The 27,704-nt window shown below is 48.8% G+C and overlaps 2 protein-coding genes across 6 annotated transcripts in view; one reads left to right on the top strand and one right to left on the bottom strand.

The window, feature by feature from the left end:
- Positions 1 to 27,704, bottom strand: part of Ift140 (intraflagellar transport 140) — an 89,275-nt gene that overhangs the window by 17,060 nt on the left and 44,511 nt on the right. The gene's annotated exons all lie outside the window — the stretch shown is intronic.
- Tmem204 (transmembrane protein 204) lies at positions 1,370 to 26,471 on the top strand. Of its 3 annotated transcripts, none has more exons than XM_010620508.2 (4): positions 1,370 to 1,532; positions 2,034 to 2,702; positions 10,549 to 10,704; positions 16,057 to 17,245. In XM_010620508.2, exons 2-4 carry the CDS (start codon positions 2,423 to 2,425, stop codon positions 16,398 to 16,400), a joined length of 780 nt encoding a protein of 259 aa, XP_010618810.1. In that variant the 5' UTR covers positions 1,370 to 1,532; positions 2,034 to 2,422; the 3' UTR covers positions 16,401 to 17,245. The 3 variants fall into 3 exon arrangements, with proteins under 3 accessions (XP_010618810.1, XP_010618809.1, XP_010618811.1); XM_010620507.3 differs by lacking the exon at positions 1,370 to 1,532 and adding an exon at positions 1,644 to 1,952; XM_010620509.3 differs by lacking the exons at positions 1,370 to 1,532; positions 16,057 to 17,245 and adding an exon at positions 25,666 to 26,471 and having other exon boundaries at positions 1,664 to 2,702.

The raw sequence follows: 27,704 nt of genomic DNA, 5'->3' as shown, positions 1-27,704 counted from the left end.
CCACGCCACCCCTCCCTCAGCTGCAGAAAAGACAAGTGGGTTAGCCCAAAGGACAATCACATGTCCTCTGGGTTTTGAAACTGTGTGCTTGCTTCTCATTGGAAATTAGCCATGTAAGACCGCCTAAAAATGAATGATTTAATTAGGGAGGGAAATCGATCTCTCCTAATGGAAACTTACGGGAAAATTTCCTTTTGAAAGGCATCTGCTGCAATGTGTGGTTAGGAATGTTGAATGTCAGAGAGGCCACATTCCAAATATGCTTAGTCGGGGGATGTGCAGGAATAGTTGCAGACCCAAGCAAGGGTCTTCTGAACCATGAGGTAAGCAGAGGGCAGGCAGCACCATGGTGCTCTACAGTATTCCTTGGCAAATTTTTAGAGCCAAGAACTTGACTACAGAGCAAAAGAACAAGACAGAACACCAACTTCCTTGAAGAAGGGAAAGTAGAAAGAAATATGCTGGATATCCACTACAGACTCTAACAGGAAAGGCCCTAAGATATGCACATAAAGTCCCTCAGGGAATGGATGGACAGATGTTTCTCACAATCAAAGAATGGTCCAGTGCTGGTCAGAGATAAGAGTTCCTGCCCCTCAGGAACTGGGAAGCCTGACTTGACACGGGGACATGTAGAGCTGCATTTGAACAAGACAGTGACCCTAGGAAATGCAGGTGAATTTCAGGGTAGCCACCTGACCAGGGTTCAGCATGGCAGCACACAAGAGCAGGAAAAGATCAGAAGGCTGCAGTGTAACCACACAGGGCCTAGCTGGCAACAGAACTCATTGTGCCTGAATAAAGCCTTGGGTACCTGTACTTGAGAACAGCATAGATGGAATATGGCACCTGTGTCTCTGTTCATTAAGGTAGCTTTGGAGCCCAGGTAGGGTGGGAGCCCTATGCTGGGTCAGCATCTCTGGAGATAGAATGCAGAGCATCAGCCCCTCCTGCAGTGTCCATCCTCCAGCACTGAAAGCTTCTGACACTGCAGAAGTCGTTCCAACTTTCAGTAGCTTAAGCTTTGCTCGGCAGCGTAACAGCACACTGGGCTACAACTGTAGTTCTTTGGCCTCAAAAGAGTGACTGTCACAGCAGTAGCAAACATGGCTGGCCAGAAACCACGTGCTCAGTTTCAGGCCCTGTGTGCGGCCCCAATCCTGTATGTCCAGAATCCCACACCTTCTTGCCACCCCAAGGTCAATCCTAGCCCGTTCTCCAAGGCGGCCCTGCCCCGTCTGGTCTGGGTACACTTGTTCCCCCGAGGCCAACATTCTGCTGGTGGGAAAGAGCCTGCCTGAGCACTGCCTCCTGACTTTGCTCCACCCTCTCCTCCCTCCCTCCCAGCACTCGTGTCCCCACTTGAAGGCAGGATCCCTGTGAGGAGCAGCTCCGGTACCTCATGGGCTCGTGGCGCCTAGTGCACAGAAGGAATGCCTGGGCGCCTGGCTCCTCAGAATCCTGCCTGCCTATGGTGTCTGCAGCTTTCCCAGGTCCTGAGCCCAGCAGCTGGCCAGGCTTAGAAGTGACAGGTGAGCCTAGTGGCTGCCTTCTCCTCTGGGACAGGAAGGCAGGGAGGGGGTCTGGTGGGGGTGGAGCAGGCCTGAGAAGTCTCTCCAGGCCTTTCCCATCAGGAAACACATCCTGTTAGTGTCTGGCTCTGTGGCAGGGCTGCTATTTGTTGCAGTTGGCTACGCCCTCCCCCTCACCAAAAACAGCCTCAAAAACAACCATTTCCTCTGGCTGAGAGACAGAGGGAAACTTGAGCTTACATACGCGTGCGCGCGCACACACACACACACACACACACTCACTTCCTTGCAGCAGGCGCTCTGCTTTCCAGGACCTGCCACTTGTTAGCGGAGGCTGGAGGCTCCGGGACAGGGCCCAGGCAGCAGAGAGGTGGCTCAACCTGCACTGCTCCCACGGCCCTGATCAGATCGCCTCCCTCAGTAGGTTCTAAGGAGTGTGACCAGTCCAACTCCCTCACTGTGCTTGCCTCTTGAGTTACTTTCTGTTTTCCACTGCTGCAGGCAGAAGAGGTGCATGTTCGTGGCCTCCCTGGCCTCTGGTTCCCAGAAAGACGGCATACTCAGAACTCTGGATTCTCGCCGGGGCCCCTGTTTCTTCCCCGAGATGGACCTCGCAGCGACTGGCTTCAGTACAGGCCTGGCCCTACTCCAGGTGCAGCAGGGAGGGTAAGGCAGGGCCGTGAACGGCTCACCTGGACCTGTCCCATGGGCCTGTCTCCACACAGCCGCCATCTCTGTGTGCCTGGTGGGAACTGCTATACTGCCTTCAAGAATGAGTGGTGATGTTCTCTAGCCACCCCTAGTAGCACCGTGGCTCTCCCTGGATGCAGAGCAGCTGACTAGGACTTGGGATTCTCTCCGAGATAAATGGACAGCGCTGACAGTCAGCTATGACTGTCCAGAAACTTGTGGCCATTGCTGTGCTGGTGGCCTTGGTTTCCCTCATCCTCAACAATGTGGCTGCCTTCACCCCCAACTGGGTGTACCAGACATTGGAAGATGGGCGCAAGCGCAGTGTGGGGTTGTGGAGATCCTGCTGGCTGGCAGACAGGGGCCGGGGTGGCCCTAGTCCTGAGGCCAGAGCTGGGCAGGTGGACACACAGGACTGTGAGGTGCTGGGCTGGGGCTCGGAGTCAGCAGGTTTCCAGGAGTCTCGAGGCACTGTCAAACGTGAGTCTGCTTGTGTTTCTGTCACCTTCTGAGGGGCTGGGAGAGGGGAGGCTCTGCCCAGGCCAGCAGGGGACAGGGAAGCTGGGCCCCACGCCCACCCTTACACTAATGAGCAAGGCTGCATATGTTTTCCTGCTCAGCTCAAACTCTACCTCTGGATTATCTTGTGGGGAAGTCACCTAACATGGTGGTGACTTTATGTATAGCCAAAGGATGGACAACTAAAAAAAAATCAAGGAAATATTCTCCTTGGCTGGAAATACATATTAAGCAGGTAAAACAAACATGGAAGAGTAAGAATGTGTGACTGAGTCTGACTTTGTGTCCATGGTGGTCAGGACCTTTAGGGCAATTAGGATGTAAGCAGGGAGGCTGCGGTGGACTGACAGTGGCTGGGATGTATGGAAAGGGACCAGGGGAGGCTGCATGATGTCAGTGGGCAAAGTGTTGCCCCACTGTCCTAAGGTCTGTTTACAGTGCTGGAAGCTGGACGTCTGACTTTAAGTCAGGTTTAGGGCGCAAATGTGAAGACACTTGCTACCTAGTATGTAACTGCTGGGGGGGACCTGACTTGCAGGCCTCCCAGTTCTGTTGCAGGACACGACAAGTTTCAAGGTCAAGGGTGCTCTTGTGCTGAAGGCAACACTACTCTTTAAGGAACAAGAGACTGAAAGGCGAGGCATCTTTCTGTGCTCACAGGGAGTGCTAGCCACCCTGGAGTAATGCGCTGCATATGACTCACCGGGCAGCCCTGCCTTTGACTTTGGAGCTTGGGCTGGGGAATATCATTCCCATTTCATAGGCAAAGAAATGGAGGCTGGGGGGAGGGGATTTAGCTCAGCAGCAACTGACTAGCAAGCGAAAGTCCCGAGTTCGATTCCTGGTTAAAAAAAAAATGGAGGCTGGCAATAGGACTGGTAGGGTAGGCCTTCTCCCTTGTCCTCCACAGGCAGGGGGGAATAACCTTCTTTTGAGAAAGATCTAATCATATGAACATTTTCAAAATTTCTATAAGCTCTCAGAATATTGTGAGAAGCTGGATGAACAGAGTTGAATTTGGGTTTCTGTGTGATGAGTCAGCAGAGAGCCCTTTCTCTGAATTACATGATTATTTTGACTAAGAAGGAAGCCAGGAACCCCATGGCTCTGTGCCTAAACCACTTATATGGGCTTTGGCTTTGCTCAGCCTTGGAGGCCTTGGTGATCAGGAGAAGATGCAGCCCTAGGTCTTACTCTGTGCTCTGGGACCAGCAACGGCTCACCTAGGGATAGAGTCTCAGTCAGGCTCAGCTCTATCTTGGGCCTCAAGGCTTCCTGATGGCCCAAGTGTCCACTGGCAGGTGAAAATTTGGTATGACTTTTCTCTCCCTACCTCTTGAGTCTGAGTAGTCACAGGGCAGATGGTGTAGTCCTGGAGCATTTTGTGTAGCTGTCCCTCTACTGTGATCTGTCACTACAGGCCAGTGGGAGACACAGGGCCCTCATGGCCTCTTCCAGCCTGTGTCCTTGTGACCATATGGTGGCCCTGACTGTTGCTTTCCCACAGCCCACAAAGCTCCCCCCGTTCTGAATCTGTTGCTCTGACTAGAACATCTCAAAAGCTCCTAGGCAATTCTTTAAGTACTCTTCTGCAGTTAATATGGCATCTGCGGGTGACAGACTCTCAGTGAATCTAAGCTACAATTATTTGTTCAAACAATAGAAATGTCTCTGAAAGCTTCTTGGAAATGACAGACAGAACTTAGGAAAATAGGCTAAATGGATAATTTTGGTTGCTGACAAAACTAACACACATTGAGACTGAAAAACGATAGGAACAGGCAGCTATAAGTCAGCATTTCCTGAGGGGAAACTGCAAATCCTAATCCGTGGGCTTGGGCCATGGGCCATGTGGCTCTGAGCCAGTGGTCTCAAGGTGGAGGCATCGATGTTGGTTCTTCCTGTCCTCTCCCCTCAATGAAGTTTGCTCCCTCTGGTGTCAAATACTCCAAATTAGCCTCACATGCTGCTCTCAGCACTGAAGCCCCCTTCAGTCACACAGCTTAGTGACAGACTCACTGCTGGAATCTACATGCTCCTGTGTGCCCAGCCGACGGATGGCTACCCGCTGCTGCTTTAAATCACGCCTGCGGTCAGCCTTAAAAGCACTCATGCAACATTCCCCTAACACAGTCCAAGTGGCTCTTAAAATCAGCCCTCCAAGAAGGGGCAAACTGCTCGAACATACTGCCTGGATGGAGGAGTCAGCTCAGGGCTACTAACGTCTTTTTTCACATGGAGCTGTTGGTTCTTTATAAAATCCTCCCACACCCATGACCAGCACATCAGACGGTGCTGCCGGGCTGACTGTGTGGTTTCCTCACAATTCCATCCTGAGAGCCAGTCTAGGGAACAGTGGGGCTAGAGGACAGGTAACATAACCCACACAGGGGGCCGGGATTTAGCCTAGTCGTTCTGGTGCCTGCCTCACAAGTGCAACGACCCGAGTTTGATCCCCGGTACCAAAAACTGAAACAAAAACAAACATAACCCACACTGTTTTTCATGGGCACGAGGATATCCTTAGTTTCCAGATGTCACTGTTGGGACTGGGAGGACATCTGCCAGCTCTCTATGCCCTGAGGTCCTTCCTAAGGAACAGGGGACAAGCATGTGGACCACTCCATGATTCTCTGAACTTTGGTTGGGTGCTGTGCTGGTGGGTGCCCTGAATATGCTGGGTCAGGGGCCATGGGTAGGTCCAGTACTTGTCTAGGTCCAGGGTCTAGGCTACTCTCTCATTACCCTGGGTATTACTGAAGAGGGGTGGGGCAGACTCCCATTAGCTGGCATTCTGCACCCTGTGGCCATGAGGGATTTTACTTCTGACCAGAGACTCTCTTCCCTGTGAGGAGCTGGGGAACTGGAAACACAGGGTCCACTTGACTCTTATTCTCTGGTCTTCATTTTCTGTCTCATCTTTCACATTCATTCTGTGTCCCACAGTCATGCACTCTGCTAGCCATCCAAAGTCTCAGGCCAAGCAAGAACAGATGAACACACAATCGAGCACTGGGGCAGATGAGCTTCACCACAGTATTCCCTCAGGGGAGTCCCCACTCCTGCTCTCTGGAGACCCCGAGCATCTCCACCCACGCCTGTGCCATGCCAGACATCAAACACTCCTGACTGGATCGGGTGGCTGGCTGGCATTTGGCTTGACCCTCTGCTTCGCCAGATACTCCGTGCTACATTCTCAGAGGGACCATCTGGGGTACCCGGAAACAGATGAAAGGCCGAGTGGCCTCCTGGGGTGGATGGGACTGGGGCTGAGAGGGGCGATTCCATCCAGAGCACTTCCTTTTCAAGCAGCACGGTACTCTGTGAGTGTTCCCTGTGGCAATCCATAGGCAGGGGAGGGCAAAGGGGCCTCCGGGGTGGCTGGCGGTGGTGTGCCTTAGCCTGTAGCCCAGTACTGAATGCTTGAAGTAGCCAGGAAAACAGGAAAGGCAGACAAATAGGAGGAGGAGGACAGGCGGTCAGGGCCAAGAGCAGAAGGACAGGCTGAAGGTTGGTCTGAGCTGCCTTCCTGGCTCTGGCAGTGCAGTCTTCTGGCCTCCCTGAACCATGCAGAGAGGGCCTCAGTGCCACTCTCCTGGCCAGCCCAGTCCTTCCTTATTCATTCAGACTTATCCTGGCCTTTCAGGAAGATCCTGGAATGCCAGCTTTGCTGTTCCTCTACTGTGAACGCTACCCATTTTTTTGGCGGGGGTACTGGGAATCAAACTCAGGACCTGGTGCTTGTGAGACAGGCAGCGGCACCACTGAGCTAAATCCTCAGCCCTCTATTATCTTTTTTGTTGTTTTTGTTATGGGGATCGAACTCAGGCCCTTGTGCTTGTGAGGCAGGTGCTGGAACCACTGAGCTAAATCCCCGGCCCCTATTATCTTTTAAAGTAGCAGAATCTCTGGAGGGTCACATAAATGGTAACAGTGACTATAAGAATGTTAAATGTACAGATTATGGAACATCATGCAGAAGGCCAACTTTCAAGTTATGGTCACACAGGATTTTCTAGATTGTATTGGAAAGAGTCTTTAGAGTCCTAACGTGTAGACAGGGCCTCCTAAAGACTGAAAGCCTGGATTGGGCTTCCGGCACACAGCATGTAATTACCAGTCAGGACTATCTGGGAACCAGTATAAGCAGTCAAGAGAGATCTGGCAAATTGACCTAGTCCCCTCAGCCTTGGAAGAGAGGACTTTGTGGCCTTGGTCCCCCATGTCCTGTGTCTCAGTGAGCCAGACAGTGTGGCACATGAGTCCCATGCCACCAGGCTGCCATGCTGCTGCTCAAGAACATTCCTACATCCCTTACATTTCTAGCCCTGCATCCTCACTCCTCTCTCCACACTATTCTGGATTCCAGTGCCACCCTTTGTCTGTTACCATCTGTGCCTGGGCTAGGGAGGATGGGCTCACCAGACAGCTCTGGGCCACCAGACCAAGCTCTTGGCCTGTCTGTGTAACCTATTTTCCTAAAGCGTCACACACGTGTTAGGGTCTCTAGCAATCTAAGTGAAGTTTTGTGGTTCTGAGGATTACAGACCACAAGCTCTTGGTCACCAGCAGTGAAGCCTGTTGGTGGCTGCCTGCTTTACTATAGGAAGAGTAGGGGAGAGGCAATGCCATGGTGCTCCAGCAAAGCAAGAGGGTCCAGTGAGTGGCGACTGCTGTCCTATCCAGCAGCTCCCCTCTTTCTCTGGTGGTGTAACTATTGGGTCACTGTGTATGGACTGCTGTGTGTGATCGTCTAGTAAATTGGGGGCCTCATGTATACATGCAGCTCTCTTGTGTTGTGCCTGTTTACCAGTTTTTTTTTTAAATTTTTTGTATTTGTTTTGGTACTGGGGATTGAACTCAGGACCTTGTGCTTGTGAGGCACAAGGAAACACTGAGCTAAAGCCCTGGCCCTTGCCTGTTTTCTTGAGACAGGGTCTCTCTGTAGTCAAGCTGGTCTGGGACTCAACCATATAGCTCAGGCTGGCCTCGAATTTCAGATTCTCCTGCCTCAGCCTCCAGAGTGCTGCTATTACAGACGTGTGTCACCACAACCATCCCGGCAGCTCTTTACGTATGTAGCATATGGTAAGGCCTACTGGCCTCAGAGCTGGTTACATCACCACCAGGTTGGAGAGGGTATGCTGGAAAAGCCTAGGACATGGGAAGGGCCCCTCAACCTCCAAATGACAGAAGGAGATGGCACAGAGGAAGCATCTCAAAACACAACAGGCAGAACAGGCAAACCCGTGGTGGTGGGAAATAGCACAAAACCTATGAAAGACTGTGACTCCACAGCCTAAATATAGACAAGACAGAGAGGAGTGTGAATCACAAGCCCTATGCTGGCTGAAGACGGGTGGGTACCCATGGGGCCCTGGGCAGAGACAATGGTCCCATGGCATAGAACTCCATGAGCACATCCCTGCTTTACTCGTGTAGGGTGGTAACTTTCCTAATGCTTCTTTAGTGGCCTAAGAAAGACCCGAAGGAAAGGGGACCACACTTCATTGGGCTTTAAATAAATGCTCAGTGCCAACCCACGCTCCTGCCCACCCAGCACATAGATGTTTTTCCTTCAGTGTCTCTCAAGTGATCTGGGTGGTGAGGAGGCCCCTGCGCACAGCTGCTCCAAAGAGCAAAGCTGAGACCAAGAAGTGAGCAGACATCTCTGGCCAGCTGGAGGACACTTCTGAGGCCTGGGGACTCTCACCTCGAGGCACACATATCTTCTTGCAGTTTTACCCCACTCTAGGTGGTAAGCACTAGTCTCAGGGTCTGCCTTTGGTGTGCAGGTGAGGGGAGCTGGGAGCTTGGCCATGGGAGAGAAGGTGGACAGACAGGGACAGTAAAGTGGTAGAGTTAGTTGACTATTGTGTGCCCAACAGGGTACAGGGTCTAGCACAAGATGGGAGGAGAGACTGATGCTAAACCTGAGAGGTTTAAGCTAAACTGTCAACCCAAAATGCATTTCAGTAAACATGGAGGTAGAATCCTATAGAATTGCTGATATTAGCAACAGCAATTCAAACCCTTCAAGCCAGGTGCAGTGGCACGTTCCTGTTAATTCCAGCTACTCAGGAGGCTGAGGCACAGGGATTAGAGATTTATGGCCAGCCTGGCAACTCAATGAAACCCTATCTCAAAATGAAAAAATAAAAAGGGCTGGGGATATAGCTCAGTGGAGGGGTGTCCCTGGACTCTTTCCCTAGTCACACACACACCCACACCCACACCCACCCACACCCACACAGAGTAACCTCTTCCAACCACTTAGGAACTCATAAAGTGGCCTGTTCCCTCTCCTCACTGAAAACTATCAGTGATGGCCAAGGTTGGACACACTCATCCACCCATGCTTGAGTAGACCACTGCTAACCTGCTCCCACCACCTGACTCACCATCAGTGCTGCTGTGAGGAGCAGGCTGAGCACCTAACAAGTCTGTAGAAGCAGGGCCCTCCTCAAGTCACAAAAACTACTCCGGCCCTGGTCAGTGAGACTGGGGTAAGGCTCTGTGCTTTCCTGGCCCCATTTTGGCCAGAATGATAATCAGTGGTCATCCAAGAGGAAAGTCCTTTCAGGACTCTAAGATTCTGCTTGTTCTTACACTTGTGATTATGACATTTTCAATGATCTAATTTTAAAGATGAATTGTGTATTTCGTTTTCAAACTCTGGAAGAATACCTTGAAACCTCAAGACTGGTATTTTGAAGAGTCACTATTTACAACAGTTTAACTTTGTGAATCAGAACCGCTTAACAGCCGGGAGTGGTGGCACACGCCTGTAATCCCAGCACTCAGGAGGCTGAGGCAGGAGGATCACTGTGAGTTCGAGACCAGCCTGGGCTACATAGTGAGTTCCAGAGCAGTCTGAATTACATAGTGAGACCCTGTCTCAAAAAAAACAAAAAAACAAAAACAAAAAAACACCTTTTTACTAAATTGCTCAATCACAGCAAGGAGAAAGAAACACTCAGGTGTTCTAAATATGCACAGCCCCCAGCCTCCAAGCACAGACCCTCTCTTCCCACTGTGTTCAAAAGACTTGCCATAGATTCTGGAATAAACTGGAGCCTACAAAGGCCACCAAGGCTTTGCACAAGCTTCTTTCTGTACAGGGTGTTGATGGCAGAGAGCAAGTTTCTCAACCAGACGTACAACCAGCTAACCCTGCGGGCACTGCCCTCCCTCCTCAGCTGACCCACCTTTAGCTTAGGGCCTTCCAGTGAGGAGGGTGGGAAGGATGAGCAAAGGAGAACGTAGGGCAAAGCTCAGGCACCACTCTGGCTGCAGGAGGTTAGCAAGAGCAGAGTGGAGTGATGGCTTCTTTTCTGGCTCTTTTTGGTACCGGGGATCGAACTTGAGTCCTTGCGCTTGTGAGGCAGGCGGCGGCACCACAGAGCTAAACCCCCAGCCCCTAAGTGATGGCTTCTTAATGTCAAGTCTTTAGCCTGTATGGAAGGAGGGGGACAGCATGGAACTCGCAGACCCATAAAGGGCTCTGTAGGGTTACATGGAGCAGGGGACCCTGCACTGCCAGCAGACTCCCCTTCCCATTTTGCACCCACTCTGTAGTACCTTTGTGGAACAGGTACCTTAAAAAGAAAAAAAATCCCAAAGAAGGGCCAGTCCCCTTTGGGATGCAGTCAAGCTGGGGTTGTGAGGAGCCTTTATGGGCCAGGGAGGTGCTCCCAGAAGATTCTGCCCAGAGAAAGCCTAGCAGAGACCCAGAAGGGGAGTGGTCTTGGAGGGTGGAGGCCAGGCCTGCCCTCACTGACCACCTCTTCTCTCTCTCATCCCACAGTACAGTTTGACATGATGCGTGCCTGCAACCTGGTGGCCACGGCAGCGCTGGCTATGGGTCAGCTCACTTTCGTTCTGGGGCTGACAGGCCTGACTCTGATGTCACCTGAGTCCCAGTGCTGGGAGGAGGCCATGGCTGCTGCGTTCCAGCTGGCAAGTAAGTACGCAGGGTAGTCATCATAGCTGGCAGGCCTGCTGGGACCTGCTGATGTGACTGGGGGGCTGGAAGGGGGGCTGCAAACTGTCCCTCTAAACATGGCCACAGGCAGACCCCATGTGTCATACCCATTGCTAAAAGTAAAGCAAGGCAGGTACAGGTACTCAAGGCCCAGGAGCTTGAGGACGTGACCACCTGACTTTGGATCTGACCCCCCACCTTTTTTTTTTGGTTTTCTTTGAGACAGGGTCTGACTGTGTAGTTGAGACTGCCCTGGAACTCACTATGTAGCCCAGGCTGGTCCTGAACTCCCAGCGATCCTCCTGCCTCAGCCTCCTGAGTGCTGGGATTACAGGGGCGCGCCACCATGCCCAGCTTTTACCCCTTTCCATTTTAAAAGCAGCTCTAGCCACTGGAGTGACCTGCTTTACTTTTCCAAGACTGTTGGGATCATCCCGACTTGTCCTTCCATTGTCCCTGTGGCGCACCTGGAAGAGGGTCAGTCTGTGCTGGGCAAAGATGGGAAACCTCAGGCCTGACCCCAGCCTACTGCTATCTCCCAGTAGCCAAGGTATGGGGGGGGGTCATCAGAGTGTGGGCTCTGCTATAAGCGTAGCTTCTAGGGGCCCTAGCTGGGGCCAGGGCAGGCCCTTCTCAGTAGTAGTAGTACAAGGCAAAGCGAGGAGAATATGCTGCCCAAGAGTAGAGAAGGTGCAGGAACACACCCATGCTCCTGTTATGGTTATTAACATAGATGCAACCCTAACCTGGCTTCCCTAGTCCATGGGAGCAGACCTGGGGTGAGGCCAGGGATCCCAGCTTTGAGGAGCGCTGGGTCACCAAGAGCAGTCTCCTCTAAACACTGGGCTTGCAACAGCCTCCCCACTGCTGGGGTAGGACCTCCTGTGGGCATAAGGGACAGAGCAGAGCACTGATGTATGTATGTACGTATTTACTTACGGTACTGGGGATTGAACTTGGAACCTTGAGCTTGCAAGGCAGGTGGCAGCACCATTGAGCTAAATCCCTGCCCCACTGTGCTGTTATAATGGTGAAAGTGGTAGCGCTGTCAGAAATGATCCATAAACTTGTTTTGGGAGGGTCTGGAGCAGTGCTGGAAACCATGACAACTATCCACCTGTAACTTCCAACGACAGAGGGTCTCTGTCTGTCCTCTGGGCTCAAAGGATCGTGGTCAACTAAGAGAAGTGGGAAGATTGTGCTGCTCACTGGGGGCAAGCCAGCTCTTGGTCCATAGGACTAGAGTATAGGGAACCTTTCCTTTATGGTGCACAATGGTAGTCTGTTCCAGTGTCAAATGCATGGTTCCAACAGAGGAAATGGCAGGATGTCCGAAGTGAATCATTCTAGGAATAATGGGTCCCGGGCCCTTCTCTTTCTTGAGAAATGCAATTTCCAGAATGGGGTTGACAGGTAATCATGTGCTGGGAAGTGCCCTGGTGGGAGTCAGGAAATTGGGCTAAGCACTATGAATAGAACGCAGTGTTGTCCTGGGCAAGTCACTTCCCGACGCCCGGTCAGAGGAGGGAGGGGGCTCCTGAAGTCCTGGTGGAAGAACACAGGACTGGGTGGCAAGAGGCATGGAAACATATTTTAGTGGATGTGAACTAGGGCAAATCCCTGAAGCAACTGCACTTTACCTAGCTGCATTTCTGCCTGCTCTGAGAAACAGTGAGATAGGTGCAATGTGAAAGAGGATTAATTCTGCCTCATTCCTTCCTCTACAGCTGAGTGTAAAAACACAAACGTTCCAAGTGACAGGACATGTTTAGGAAATTGCCCTTTTTGCCCGCCCTCTGCTGACTGTAGGGCCATAAAACAGAAAAGCAGTTTTCTTTGTTTTGTTTTTTTGATACCAGGGATCGAACGTGGGTCCTTGCCCTTGCAAGGCAAGCGGCAGAACCACTGAGCTAAATCCCTGGCCCTGTTTTCCTTGTTCTTAATGAAGCCATGGAACTCTACCATGAGCAATGATCTGAAATTCCATTCATTCAAGAAGGAAATGGAAGATCTAAAAAATGTGATTAAGGTGGGCATGGTGGTGCACACCTGTAATCCCAGCACTTGGGAGACTGAAACAGGATTGCCCTGAGTTTGAGGCCAACCTGGGCTACATAGTGAGTTCAAGGCCAGCCTGGACTACACAGCAAGATGCTATTAAAAAAAAAAGCCAGGTGTGGTGGCAACTCTCCCGTAGTCCCAGCACTTGGGCACTCGGGAGGCTGAGGCAGGAGGATCACTGTGAGTTTGAGACCAGCCTGGGCTACGCAGTGAGTTCCAGGTCAGTTTTGACTACATAGTGAGAAGAGCCTGCCTCAAAAAAAAAAAAAAAAAAAAGACTGGAAAAGTTATTATAAATTAAAAAACATTTTTTTATTTTGTTTTGTGAGACACGGTTTCACTATGTAGTTCAGCCTGGTCTTGTACTATGTATCTCAGGCTAGCCTTGAACTTCTGATGATCCTTCTGCCTCAGTCTCCTGAGTACTGGGATTACAGGCATGTACCATCAAGCCCTGCAAAGTTGTGTTTAAAAAAAGAGACATTTTAGGGCCGGGGATTTAGCTCAGTGGTTCCGCTGCCTGTCTTGCAAGCACAAGGACCCGAGTTCAATCCCCAGTACTCACCCCCACCAAAAAAAAGAAAAGACATTTTAGTGGCATAAAAAAGAAAAGTAACAGGCCAGGCATGGTGGCTTATGCTTGTAATCCCAGCACTTGAGAGACAGAGGCAGGAGGTTTGCTGAGTTTGTGGCCAGCCTGAGCTATATAATGAGTTCAGGGCCAGCCAGAACTATAAAGTGAGACCCTGTCTCAAAAAAATAACTTGACTATGAAAATGACTCCTTCTAATAGGATAATCAAACTGATTACTGTCTTTCTTACTACATTTACTACATTTCCCTTGGACTCTAGAGTTATTTGAAGTGCCGTGAGTCTGGCATGTCAGAATGGACAGCCTACCTCCAGGAAACTTGTTTCAGGAGAAGAATGTTGCTCCTAAATAATGTGCTTTTTAAAAATAAAAAACGGGGAAAAGCCCTCCATGAAGAAAAGAATGACTGATCTTTTAGCAAGCCTGGGGTAGAAGCACTAAGAGCTTCTGTGAGGGGGAGTCCAGGAATACCAGACCCCACTCTAAATATTTCTAGGCCAATTTGATTTCTGAAGATTGGACCACTCTCTATCCAAAAACCCTCAGACAGGTGGAGCACAATGGAAAAACCCAGAGTGCTGAGCAGGAGGCTTGGGTAGTTCGGCCAGTGTCTTTTGCCTTCTCATGCTGCCTCACTTCTTGGTGTCTGACCATCATCCACAAGTCTGTTTTGCCCAAAAAGGAAATGCATTTGGCCTGTTTAGACTCATTTCATTGACAAACAGTACAGAGAGCAGCTATGTGCCTTTTTTCTATCACACTGCTAATTTTAGCACTGGGTTTTTTCCTGTGCTTGGGTCTGTTTTAAAGCCAGGGAGAGACTATGGGGCGCCAGGATGTCCTGTCACAGGACGAGGAAACGCCTGCTATTACCTGTTGTCAAGCAAACCTCGAGTCCTAGTGCTGGGGTGAGATGGGTGGGGAGGCGGGGAGAAGATGCTAATGAAAAGAGGAAGGGAAAGTATTAAGGAATGGAGAAGGCTCAAAAAAATCTGGAGGCTACCAAGAAGAGCAATAAATTGAGGGGAGAGCTCCTCAGTTGCCCTAGAGTGAGGTAGGGGTCTGTGCGTACACTCAATTCCTCTGGCACCAGTGCCACACTCAGGAGACCCCTGGGCTGGTAAAAGACCCATCCCTCCAACCTGAAGCACAGCAGTTCCTAGGGACCACAGGAAACCACTATTGGTGTGGGTCTGAAATGTGAACTTCAGGTATCACATGGCTTACCAAACACATTCAGCCGGCACATGCAGTGGTGTTTCCGATTTTTTTGCAAGATCTTCTAAACTTACTTTTTATCTTTCGGAAAAATTCTTTTCTGTGTCTTATTCTATCTGGTTCTCGCACACTGGATGCCTCTGTGAAAACATGCACTTTCCCTGGGAAGGCGGCACACTGTGTGTGAAAGAAGCAGGCCTGAGATGTGCAAGAACTGCGTAGCCAGGAGATGGTGCAGCCGACACTTTCAGCTGTCATCTAGCAGTGCCTTACCAGTCTCCTTGCTCTGTCTTCCCAGCTTCTTCCTTCCTCCTCTGCCTCTCTTCTTGGTTCTTTCTGTGGTATCTGGTACCACAGCAGGCACACAATGCCCGAGTTTTCCTGTGCTCTCCTTCCTGAGGCTCTTTCGGGGAGTGACTGCTCCATCAATCTGTCCACTGGCTCATGCAGATGTAGCACACAGATGCCTTCCTGATAGTGCCAAACAGTGACATCTCCACTCTTGTGTTCGTCACCCCAGTTCGAGGATCTGTTATGAATGGATCCATGGGGGCTGGCACCTTTCTTGCTGGCTCTAATCCCCTAGTGTGAGCAGCTGAGCATGCAGGCCCTGCCATCTAGGCCTGAGTGTTACCTGACCTCTTCACACAGGGACATATTGCCTGCTGGGCTTTCTTTGTGGGCCTTTTGCTACCTTCTCTTTTTCTTTTCTCTTTCTCAGGGCCGTTTTACTCTCCTTTTTTTTTTTCTTTTTGGTACCGCTGAGCTAAATCCCTGGCCCTGGTTTTTTGTTTTTTTTTTTTTAATCGGGGATTGAACTTGGGTCCTTGTGTTTGCAAAGCAGGCACTGGAACCACTGAGCTAAATCCCCCACCCTGTTTGTTTTTTTGAGAACAGGGTCATGCTTTGTAGTTCAGGCTGGTCTTGAACTCACTGTGTAGCTCAGGCTGGCCTCAAATTTGCACTGATCCTCCTGTTCAGTCTCCCAAGTGCTGGGATTACAGGCATGTGCCACCACATCTGGCTGCTCTGTTAATTCATGGTCACTGGTCTCACTGATTTGTACACAAGGCATACTGAGGAAAAGGTGCACTGAATGAGTCAAGATGAGTGGCTTGTGAAAATAACAAGTGGGTTCTAATCTCTGTCCCTGTACCACCACCACGTAGCACCTGGAGCAAGGAAGGGAGCCAGGGTGTGTCCCCAGTAGATCAGCTCAGGAGGCTCTTTTGCTCTCCATGGCTGCTGAGGACATTCCCATCTCTCAGCAGTGTCCAACCCACTGCACTGCTCAGGAACAGGTGGTGTGGGTTCTGCACCTTATGCCTTCCTTGTCTGCCGTGAGTTTCTGGATGTTCTCTGTCCTTCATGCCACCATGTGCAGTGGGGTATGTGACCCCCAACTCACAGTGCACTGTCATATGTCTGCTGATGCTTTCACTCTGATCCTCCCTTGCAGACCTGCTGGATGACGGCCATAGTGAGGACCTAGTGCCCCAAAGCAGAACCCATGCTCTCCCAACATGCACCCTGGGTGGGCAGGCTGTCCTTCTTGGAAGAACCCGTGGGCTTTGTGTCCCAGGAATGTCCCTCCCGCCTTCACCTCCAATCCTCACACAGGAACCCTGGTGCTGCTGCCTGCTGCCTATGACTGACCCAAAGATAAGTCTTGGATGGGACAATTTAGTGGCTATGCAGAGTTCTGTACCAGGTTCAAGTCACTGCCCATCACTGGAGGCTCCAGAGCAACTTGGCTGTCCAATGGAGTCCAGTACAAAGCATGCATTGAGGTCATATTGGTGAGACCACCCCTGTCCCCTCGGTCAGTGCCTGCATGGCATCCTCCATCAGTCTCTGGCAAGGTCTATGGCATCCTGATGAAGCACAGGGCTCAGCACTGTCTCCCTTTTTTTCCTGGAAGCCTTAGAGATGGGAAGTGCAGTCCTGACCGATGAGAGCAACTATGTGACCCTGAAAGTCATGCTTCTAACCTGCTTCCTCTTCTAAAAAAAAAATCCCTTTTATCCGAATTACTATTATAATTCATGCAGATGTAGCACACAGATGCCTTCCTGATAGTGCCCAACACTGACATCTTTACGCATGTGTTCATCACCCCAGTGGGAGGATCTCCAAGCCTTTTTGGAAAACAATATTAAATAGCTAAAAAAAGAGTCCTGAGCACAACCCAAAGCACCAATCTACCTCTGTGATGCCCAGGGACATCCTGAGGACAGGCTGTATATATAACAGTTGACTAGTTCATGTTTTATCTCGAGCTGCTTCTGTGGTGGCAGCTAGGTCTTCCTCTCCTCTTACAGCAGGTATCCTTTTATGGAAGTTAACGGATAAGGCCCAGGCCTTGTGCGATATAGAGCTTTCTTTTCCCAAATTGGTAAACTCGAACTTGGCCGTTTCTTTTTTCCTTTTTGGTACAGGGGATTGAACTTGGGAACCTGTGCTCTTGAGGAAGGCGCGGTGCCACTGAGCTAAATCCCCAGCCTATGCACTTGTCCATTTCTGACCGCCCATGTCTCGATTTCTGTAACTTGGTCCCTGTGGAAGCTGCAATGCTTCACTATACCTGCTCAAAAAAAGGTCACCAAGGGGCCGGGGATTTAGCTTAGTGGTTTGGTGGCCTGCCTTGCAAGCGCAAAGACCCGAGTTCAATCCCGGGTACCAAAAAAAAAAAAAAAAAAAAAGGTCACCAAGACTTCTAGGATGCTATCTTCTGGCTCAGTCAGCATGGAACCTGCTCAAATGGTGCCACAAGCCTAACCCAGATTCATTCTTACTAAGTTCCTTTTTCCTTCTCTGGAATAATTTGATTTCTTTGATACAAAAACTTAGTTTATACCCCTGAAGATGCTGATGTTATCAGTCCTTAAAGGGACAGTAGGGTTGGTAAGCACCTACTGACTCAGCATCTCAGGTAGTTAGGGACTTTTTTTTTGGTACTGGGGACTGCATCCAGGGCCTTTATACTGAGCTGTATAGCTGTATCTCCCAGTCCCCCTTCTAAACTTCCCCTTTTTTTTTTTTTTAATTTGAGACAGGGCTGGGGATGTAGCTCAGTGGTGTGGCGCCTGCCTTGCCAGTGCAAGGTCCCGAGTATGATCCCTGGAATGGGGGTGGGGTGTGGGGGAGGATATTTTGAGACAAGGTCTAAGTTGCTAAGTTGCCTAGGCTAGGCTCAAACTTGAAATCTTCCTGTTTCAATTTCCCAGAGTGCTGGACTTACAGGTGTGTACCTTTATGCCTGGTGCTGGAAAGGTTATTTGCTGTTTTCATAGACTTGGGGATCTTGTCGTGGGAAAATGTAATTTTTTTAGTTAGACTTCACTGGGTCTGAAACACTCAGTTTTCTTTTTTACCTCGTCCTCAAGCATTAGTGTGCATCCCAGCCACACCTCATCTCCTCTTCCCTTCTTCCTCCAACTGAGACTACTTGGGAGCTTCGGGCTCTGGTGGAAGCACAAGACCTCATCACCCCAAATTTCCCTTTACAGAGAACGATTTGGGTCACCACCATCTTGCTGCACGCAAATGCTACCCAGTGGTATCTGAGACAGTACAGTATTCTCTTTAAAATCCAGCCGCACAGGTCTAAGTTATAGGTACCTTGCTTATAGGTACCTATGGTCTGCAGCCATATGAGAGCACCAGGGGTCAGCCCCAGGGTCTTTCCTCTAATGCCACCTGCATGTATGTTTAAGTCGTTCCAAAAGGAAGGCCTTGTGACAGAAGCCACAGCCCCAGGAAATAGGCAGGAAGGAAAAGAGAGAGGAAAGGGACATGTTCTGGCCATGCTGTAACTCACACCACCCGCGGCTGGCCGGCTCATAGGAAGAGGCTATTTGCTTTGGCAACACAACTTTATGGAGATGGAATGAATCCCATGTGCAGACTTTAGTGTTTGCTGAAGTTCTTCTCTTAGATTTGTTTCTGGACAAACTGATTACATCACTGAAAAGTTTTGGAACAAGTCTTCAGGGAAAAGGATACCGAGAAGAAAGGGAACCTTACACTGGAGGCAGTGACTAAAGTAGAAAACTCTGAATTGAAGGCCAGCCTCGGCCCCCTGGTCTATGTTCTTCCAGCCCTTCCTTCCTGTCTCTCCCAAGCAGAGAAGGTCCTGAATGCAAACTTCATCTCAGGATGCTGTCTATAGCAGTTTCATCAGTGTTAGGAGATCAGGATTGGTGTCACTTAGAGTGTGTGTCACCATACATGCCTATTTTCCTGTGCTTTTTACTGCTGACATATGGAACAGGGATGACCCCCTCATACCACACATCTACTCAGTCCATAAGGCCTCCTCTGTTGGCTTGAAGCAGAACTTGGCCCCATGATGCTCTCTAATGGCTGTGTCCCAGGCTTGTTCTGCATGCCACCGTGAGGGCAGGGTCCCATCTTTGCAAGAGATGTGACCCTGAGCCAGCCTTGTCATCCTCCCTGTGTGTGATCATGTTTTCCTGGGGGTTCAGAGCCTTGGTACAGTGTTCTGAAGGTCCCATGTGTCCCACTGGGGTAGGAGAGGATTGCTCCCTGCTCATAACCCCTTTCTCTGTTGATATGTGTTCTAAGCTGAACCAAACAAAACTGAAGTTGATTGACAATGGTCTTCATACAGATGAGTGATATGAGTGTGAAACTTTAATTACCTTTCCACAAGGCACAGAGGTAGAATTTCTGTTATTCTGGGAAAAAAGCAAATGAGGTACAGCCTCTGAACTGCATCCCAGTATGAGAAGCAAGACACTGAGAACTCTGCAAAACCAGACCAGTGCCATGTGCTGCTGAATTCCAACATGTGATTTTTCAGACTAACGACGAAAGAGGTGGAAATTTGGTCTGCTCATTTTTCCTTTGTGAACTGTGTTCATTTGTTTGGCTCTGCATTCACACCTCAGCTACTATCTTTATAGTTTCCAACTTAGATTTGCAGGAAGTAGGTAGCTATGTCCAGGTCATTTGTACATATATGAATTCGCACTTCTTTAATCAATATATCCACATGTATAAAAATGTTGGAAACACACACACACACACACACACACACACACACTCACTCACTCACACACACATATATTTTTTAGTACATGCATGTTTTGAAACCCAACTTTGCATATGTATTAAGAAATGCAGCTAACAATGGGGGAAGCAATACATACATTAAATGGTTAAAAGAGTCTACCCGTTTTTTTTCTTTTTTTAAAAACTGAGTCCCATTTATTGATGAAGGACTCTGTAGTCTACCCATTTTCAAAAAATACTATGCTGATCTTAAGAAAGTTGCCAAGGGGCCGGGATTTAGCTCAGTGGTTCTGCCACCTGCCTCTCAAGTGCAAGGACCTGAGTTTGATCCCCGCTACCAAAAAAGAAAAAAAGAAAGTTAGCCAAGAAATAGGGTACAGCTCAGTAGAAGAGCACTTGTCTGGCCTATTTGGGGTCCTGGGAGTAATCCCACGAACTGCCCAAAACAAAAAGTCACACACTAAAGTAACATGGTTAAGTAACTCTGTGATGTTGGCTGATGTGGGTAGGCAGGGGGAGCAGCTCTCAAGTTTGGTGCCCTGTCAGTGGCTAGGCCCCCCACCCCACCCTGGGCCTGAGGGTGCAGCCTGTCAGGGATGGGACATGCCATGTTCTCATGCTGCCGAGGGCAGCAACCCTGCAGAGAGCTGCTATAGGGCTGGGAGGCTGGGCTGCTGTCCTGCCACATCTACTCCAGGATGTCATGTTTCCAGTTTGTTTAGAGTTCAGTGCCTACAGTTTTTGTTTAAGTCAGACACTATCAAATGCCACTCACTGGGAGGGTGGGCCAGGCCTTACTCCCCAGCTCCCCATAGGTGCAGGAATTAATTCCATCTTCATACCAGAAATGCCAGTTTCTCAAGGACTAATCAGTGGGCCACAGACCTCTGTGAGTGCCAGTGCTAAGCCCAGCATGGTCCCTGGCATGTGAGTGGGTCTTGACAGGTCAGGGAATACAGGAACACAAGGCTAATGCAATTGGTCTTTAGGATTGACGTGCCCTTCCATGGACCTTGAAAGGCACCAGTTTAAATGGGGCCTCAACTATAAAGCCTATGATGGCGTTCCCTTTGTCTCTTTTCTCATCGTTCTATGCTGCATTTGATCCTGGTCCACGTGTATGGTTTGCCCCGAATCATTTAGTCAGCAAGTAATTACTGATAGTCCTTGAGGAGTCAATGGGTGGGATGAGCTCCAGCCCCAGAAGTCTGCCCTCCAAAGGGGAGGTGCAAAGGCCACTAAAGGGTAAATACACGAAAGAAGTAATGGCAGGAGGAAGCCAGAAAAGGATGTGCACAACTCTAAGCTGAGCCTCAAAGGACATAAACAGGTTTCCCTTCTTCCAGGGCACATTCAGGGAAGATGGATGTGGCACCTTTGAGGAAGAGCAGGAAGGGCCAGTGATTGAGTCAAGGAAGCTACTGGTGGCAAGGGAGATGCGGTATTAGGCAGGGCCACCAGAATGAGGCCTGGAGTCACATTCTAAGGCAAGGGAAAGCCACAGGGGTGTTTGTTTATTTTTGGTACCAGGCATTAAACTCAGGACATTGTGCTTGCGAGGCAGGCATGGTGCCATTGAGCTAAATCCCCGGCCCCACAGGGGTGTTTTAAGTATAGGAAGGACATGATGCATGTTTTATGAAGGTCACAGTGGGCTGTGGGAGCAGTGTGTTAGAATGCTGGATGCATCTACATCCTTAGCAAGGTAGTCAGCACAGCCAGCCTCAGGCTTAGAAACATGGAAATACACTGTCTGCTACATACCCAGCTTCTGCAAGTGCTTTTTGATTGCAGAATCTGAACAGCTGCACTTGGAATTATTGGCCAGTTTCACCGGGAAATATCCATACAAAGAATCCACAAAGGACAGTGCGGTGGCACACACCTGTGATCCTGGCACTTGGGAGGCTGAGGCAGAAGATTTGCTATGTGTTTGAGGCCAGACTGGGCTACACAGTGAGTTCAGGACCAGCCTGAAGCACATAGCAAGACCCTGTCTCAAAACACATACAAACAAACAACAACTACAAAAATGAACAAAGCACGTGTGACTCCTGCAAACATGATGAGATGATCCTAACCTCCTTCCCTCCTTCTGAGCTGGGTCAGCCATGCCCAGATGTTTCTGGTTGTTTTATGCCTTGTGAGTTTTCCCCAGAGGCAGCTTTCGGAACTGAACGTGTGTTTAAGCAGTGTACAGAGAGACTGTGTTATGTGTGTCCTTTATGACTCCCTGGTGCCGTGTCCAAGAGTCACCTCTCCCTGTTGCCACTGCTGTTCATTGCTGGGCTGTCTACTCCAAACGCACGTTCCAGAGGTAGCTGATCTGAGGCTGTACCAGTTCCATTAGTTGACATTCCTGGGTCTGGAACTGCAGGTGACAAAGCCATACCATCACATTCCCGCATGGCCTTGTCCATGAGGGTATGTGTCCTCTGCTTTGCATGTGCCAACACTTCAGGTTTGTTTTCTTGCTAACCTTTCCAGTCTGGTGATGTCATCCCAGTTATTTCTAGAAGACTCAAGATCAGCTATTATAATCAACTTCTAGTTCAAGTGTCCAGAGAAAATGATATCCAGACCTTCTCTGTACATCAGTGATTCAGACCAACCCTGGGTCAGACAAGAGAGAGCTAGGAGGGCAGGGTCCACCCTGCTTATTAGTTTACAAGGCTGTGGGAAACCAATTCCTTCACACTGTTCTGGGTTTTTTGTTCCTTTTTTTTTTTTTTCCTTTTCTTTCTTTTCTGTACTAGAGATTGGTCCTAGGGCCTTCACACTGAACTACATTCCTAGCCCTTTTTCAATTTTTTTGAGACAGGGTCTTGCTAAGTTGCCCAAATTGGGCTCAAATTTGTGATCCTCCTGCCTTAGTCTCACAGCCTGCTGGGATTACAGGTGTGTGCCATCATGCCTGGCTATACTGCTGTTTTCTTTTGGTACTGGGGATTGAAATCAGGACCCTGTGCTTGTGAGGTAGGCAAGCGGAACCACTGAGCTAAATCCTTGGCCCTATACTGTTCTGTTTTAATGAAAGATACTGGGGGCTGAGACATGGGGCCACATAACAAATTTTAAGAATGTTTCTATAGCACACACAAGCCGAAGGGAAGAAGCTTAAGAAAAAGAATAGGTTTTGCTGAGAAGAGTGGATGAACACCTGGTAGCCCTCACCTCCTGCTGTTTGGGCAAACTCCTTTAACTCACTCACTGTGCTGGTAGCTCTTTCTCTGCGCCTTGGCTCTCTAGCCCTCACACACTGCCTTGCTTATTATCCCTTCTCTCAGATACAAGGTGGTACCCTATGTAACAATCTGACTCAATTCCACCTCTTTGAGTCTTGAAACAAGCATAATGAACTCCCTTGGGGCCCAAAGATGTCAGCAAAATGAGGGAATTAATGCTGAAAGTATTTTATTTCCATATAAAAAAATACCAGTTATAACTGCTTTAACTTCACTAATACAAAGGAAGTCATAAGCAGAGCATTTGTACTTTAGTACAGAAATGCCAGAAGTTTCCTCTGGTCACACTGGAGTGCTATTTTTACTAGAAAGGAAGTATCTAGAAGTTCTCCACATATAAAAAGCCCCAGAAAGTACTACAGAGAATTCACATAGATTAGTCACTGTCACTGTTTAGGACAATTAGAGGCAGGCAAATGTTCAATATGAATTTCTGGAAGGTATGGTAATGATGAGATCACAATATTTGTTTTTTTTTTTGTTTGTTTGTTTGTTTTTTGAGTCAGGGTCTCACCATGTAGTTGAGACTGACCTGGAACTCACTATGTAGCCCAGGCTGGTCTCAAACTCACAGCAATCCTCCTGCTTCAGCCTCCTAAATGCTGGAATTACAGAAGTGTCCCACCACGCCCGGCTGAGATCACAATACTTGTATTTTAGAAAAGTCAAGCTTGTTATCTTTCTTCCCCCATCTCCCTCTCTTGTCAGTCTGTCTCTTTTTGTCTCATCTCTTTCTGTTCCTTGTTCTGAGGCCATGCATGATTTGGCTTTCTGAGGAAAGCAAGGGAGGCCGCTGCAAGTGCAGGAACCATCATAAACAGACAAATAGGTGTCAACATGCAAGCAAGTGGTGGGACAGCTATGAGGGTTCACTTGGCCAGAGCCCAGGTAGGGATGTGGGCAAGTCTAAAAGGGGCTAGAGCGTGCTCCAGGCCAGTCTCCGTGATGGAGAATCTGGTATTTTTAGTACAAGGAATAATGGCATCCAAGTCAACTGGATAGATGGAGGGTGGGAAGAAGTGGGTCTGGTCTTTGGCAGGGGCAGCTCAGGGCTCACTGGGCTGCCCAAGGCTCTGCTTCTGCCTGCTTTTCTCACTCTTGCTCTAGCTAGATTTTATGGCCTATGAGGCCATTTCTGGTGAGACCTTGCAGCTGTAGGGGAGGAGAACAAAGCATCTTGGGCAAGCACCAGGGCAGCAGCATGGGGAAGCTTTTCCTTCATCCCTGCTATTATGGCTTGGATCTAGATGTTCCCTCCAAAGCCTCATGCAACCATAGGTGGGGCTTTTTGGGAGGTGGCTGGATCGGGGGTATGTGACGCTAGGAGTGAAGGTGTGAGTGCTACTCTAAGGGTGGGTAGCCGGGACAAAATATAAAAGACAGAAAGAGGATGCTGTTGCTAATCATGTGTCACTTGTTTCTTTTGTTGCCTTCTACCTGCCACAAACGGTTTCTCCTCTGTGATGCCCCTCTGCCATGCCATCCTGCCTTGGAGCCAACTAATTATAGAGTGCAACCTCTACAAACTGTGAGCCAAAATAAACCCTTCTCAGCGGGGATTTAGCTCAGTGGTTCTACCGCCTGCCTTGCAAGCACAAGGACCCAAGTTCAATCCCTGGTACCAAAAAAAAAAAAGAGAGAGAGAGAGAGAGACAAAATAAACCCTTTTCTCCTTTAACTTTGGGTGTCAGGTATTTTGTCTCATCAATGAAACAAGTAACTAAGACACCTGCCATTGGGTTTCTAGCCCAATTCAGGCCTGTCACTCCCAGTGCTGCCTTCTCTATCAAACAACAGGGTCTCATTGTCTAGGTTGACATACTCTGGGCAGGAAACCCTGATTTTCCTTTTCAAAGAGCCAATGAAATCAAGTCATTGGCACTCTTTTTTTTTTGGAACCGGGGATTGAACTCGGATCCTTGCACTTGCAAGGCAGGCCACCACTGGCACTCTTTAAAGAAAGCTACAAATGAGCTGGATATGATGGCACACGCCTGTCATCTCAGTACTTGGGAGGCTGAGGAAGGAGGCTCGCCATGAGTTCAAGGCTAGTCAGCCTGAACTACATAGTGAGACCCTGCCTAAAAAAAAAAAAGTAAACGAGAGAGTGATATCAACTCCTAACTAAAAGAGTCCATACCCATACTGGTGAAGGCAACCCACAACCTACCCTTTATTCCCTGGTGTCAAGACTCCAGAAAAGGGAGAAGTCGGGCAAGAAGAACACGAGGAGGAGGAAATGGGGGTGGGGGGTACAGAGGCCAGAGGGAGACCTGAAACCAGGCACACCGAAGAGGCACTTAAACGAGAACCTATCTTGGCCCTGCCCTTTTCCCATGAATGCAAGTTCCAGGCCATCTCAAATTCAACAAGAAAACCTCTATTTCCTCTAAAAGCAAAGCTATAAACAAGAAAAATCTTGAGAAATAAGAATATGGACTAAGTCAAATAGCACTCTGTTTCTAGATAAGATTTAAGAAATACTGTGTTTGTTTGGGCTTTGAACTAAGCACTTATAAAAGTTAGAGGTGGATTTAGCACAATTTAATGCAAGGTTACTGCTGGGTCTGTCAGGGAGGGAGGTGTGGGTGCCATGAGGGGAAGTGGCCCGACATCTAGTGGTTCCCAAGACAGCACACTGTACCCCATTTCCTTCTGCATTCTGCACAGTTCCCAGGTCCAAAGGCCATACATAAGGGCCCACCCAATAAGAAGCAGCTCAGCACCCATTCCAAAGAGCCCTGGCTCAGAGTAGGCCTTCCTGAGTACTTCTTTTTCACCTGCAGGCTTTGTGCTGGTTATTGGTCTAGTGACATTCTACAGAATCGGTCCCTACACCAACCTGTCCTGGTCCTGCTACCTGAACATTGGTGCCTGCCTGCTGGCCACCTTGGCAGCTGCCATGCTCATCTGGAACATTCTTCACCGAAGGGAGGACTGCATGGCACCCCGTGTGATTGTCATCAGCCGTTCCCTCACAGCTCGGCTCCGCCGGGGGCTGGACAATGACTATGTGGAGTCTCCGTGCTGAGTTACCCTTCTCAGGGCGTCACTTGTGAATATCCACTCTAATGGAATAGTCTAGAAACCAACAGGCTCTCCCAGGCCCTGCTTGTGCACAGGCATGGGATAAGTCTGGGTTAGCTCTACACAACATGTACGATACTCATGTACATTTAATATGTTATATAAGAATATATCATATGTCTATGTATTATGTGTACCACTCTACTCCTGACAGCATCTTCCTTGGCCCGTGTAATTCGGCTTCACATCACACACGTTTCCAGGGTGGAGACGAGAGCCTGAGATGGGCAGGAGGTGGTGTGGGTGTCCTGCTGTCTACCTTTGTTTGGGATTAATTTATTCTGCATCTGCTGAGAGGATTTCCTGGTCACATTTTACTTTCATAAAGCAGAACACTAAGGAAGCTTTTCATGAAATGTCCATGATATTCCCTGAGTGAATCAGAATTTATAACCAGGCAGCAATGGTTTTATGCAAGAATTAGGTTAGTAGTGTACATTGTGTTCATGATCATTTTTCTAAGTTAAAATAAATGCAAACTTAACCCTAAAACTTGTGTTTTATTCATTTAGACTGCCACATCTGGGAAAGGAATTTGATCAGTTTTCCTATGATTTTTGCAGGCTGATGCTAAGGGAAGGATTAAAAGGACCCCGTGGGTGAAAATACTCTTTTCTATGGTTCCAGGCAACTGAGTCTCTGAAGTCCATATTCCCATGGACTCTGAAAATTATGGCCCTGGGATGGTAGATTAACAAGTGGAGTAGGAAGAAATCTGCTAGCTTTTCCTTAAAGAAAAACTCAGCTTCTTTAGTGGAGTGTTTGAGGGGCTGCAAAATGCCCTCAGAGGCCACACTGCTTCCAGATAGATGCATTTTCTTAGTCTACAAACTCCTCAGGTTGGGTAGAAACCATCTAAGATCTGTACCCCAGGGGTCAAAACTGGCCCACCGAACCCTAAACTTCCTATCTGCAACTGTTACCAGGGTTTGGTGCCTGGCTGGATATTTGCTCTGATTCAGCCACTATGAGATGAGGAGCACAGAAGGCAACTGCCAGAGAGCAAAAAAGCACTAGAACCAATACTGGTAGGGAACATGAGAAATAGTAATTCCTTTGGATATCTGACCACCATTCCTCCTAATAAAACAAGTTGATCAGCTTGGCTGATCTGAAACCCAGGTTGTACCAGGAATTTGTCTTCAGTCAGAACAAATAATGACCATCTAAGACACAGCACATAGTACAGAAATATTTACAATGCAGCACACTGGTGCAAACAGGTACCTCTTAACTTCTTTCCACTTGACTTTTTTCCTACAAAGGATTTTTATTTCCAATCACATGTTAAATGTGATTGCTAATATTATGCATACAACTACATAGTAATACACTAAAATTTTAAAATTGACCATATGGGTCAGTTTTGGCTCTGTGACCTGTGACAAGGGTGACCTAAAAAACACTGGGCTTTACTATGCAGCCTCTCTGGGTCACGGCTGTCTGCATGGCTCCCTGGCTACATGGCTAGTATAGAAAAAGGCCCTTCCAACTGCGAAAAGGCCTGGCCCTGCTAGTTTAGAAAGACAATGGATGAGGACCCCACATTATACTCGTGTTATGAAGGGTACCTTCTGTGTTACAAAGTAATTATTGCAGATGATGGTTGCTCTAAGCAATTAATTTCTCAGATTTCTTTTCTCACAATGTCACTGCTGCATAATTTTCCTACCCTTTTAAAGTTAAAATCTATCAACTGCTTTTGTGGTGAATTTCTCTCAGGAGAACTCAGGTCCTT

Source organism: Fukomys damarensis, unplaced genomic scaffold (assembly GCF_012274545.1).
Source record: "Fukomys damarensis isolate Sample0158 unplaced genomic scaffold, DMR_v1.0_HiC HiC_scaffold_34, whole genome shotgun sequence".
NCBI classification, from domain to species: domain Eukaryota; kingdom Metazoa; phylum Chordata; class Mammalia; order Rodentia; family Bathyergidae; genus Fukomys; species Fukomys damarensis.
The sequence above is the reverse complement of the archived record's forward strand: the minus strand, read 5'-3'. Positions and strand labels throughout refer to the sequence as shown.